This window comes from Eimeria mitis, genomic scaffold (genome assembly GCF_000499745.2).
Source record: "Eimeria mitis Houghton genomic scaffold, Emh_scaff2662, whole genome shotgun sequence".
Taxonomy (NCBI): Eukaryota; Apicomplexa; class Conoidasida; order Eucoccidiorida; family Eimeriidae; genus Eimeria; species Eimeria mitis.
Window position 1 is genome coordinate 3083 of NW_013571004.1, and position 247 is coordinate 3329.

General features: G+C 59.9%; 1 protein-coding gene across 1 annotated transcript in view; it reads right to left on the minus strand.

Moving 5' to 3' along the window:
* Positions 1-247, minus strand: part of EMH_0056990 (uncharacterized protein) — a gene marked incomplete at both ends in the record, with an annotated part of 1308 nt that overhangs the window by 849 nt on the left and 212 nt on the right. The window contains one exon of the mRNA XM_013497418.1: positions 1-245. Within this exon, the coding sequence (XP_013352872.1) occupies positions 1-245 (245 nt within the window). The remainder of the gene's footprint in view (positions 246-247) is intronic.

Here is a 247-nt window from a genome sequence, read left to right on the forward strand (position 1 = left end):
CTGCGGCTGCTGCTGCGGCAGTGGCTGTGGCTGCTGAGGTGCTGCTGCAGCCATTGGCGACGCAGGAGCTGTTCCTTGAGGAGCTGCTGCTGCTGCAGGTTGTGCTGCTGCTGCTGGTTGTTGCGGTGCTGCTGCTGTTGGTGCTGCAGCAGTTGTTGCGGCTGCTGGTTCTTCTGCTGCTCCTTCTATAAGCAGATCAGCTGAACCCTCAAGGAATGCGGGCACAGCTGTGTCTGCTGCATCAGTT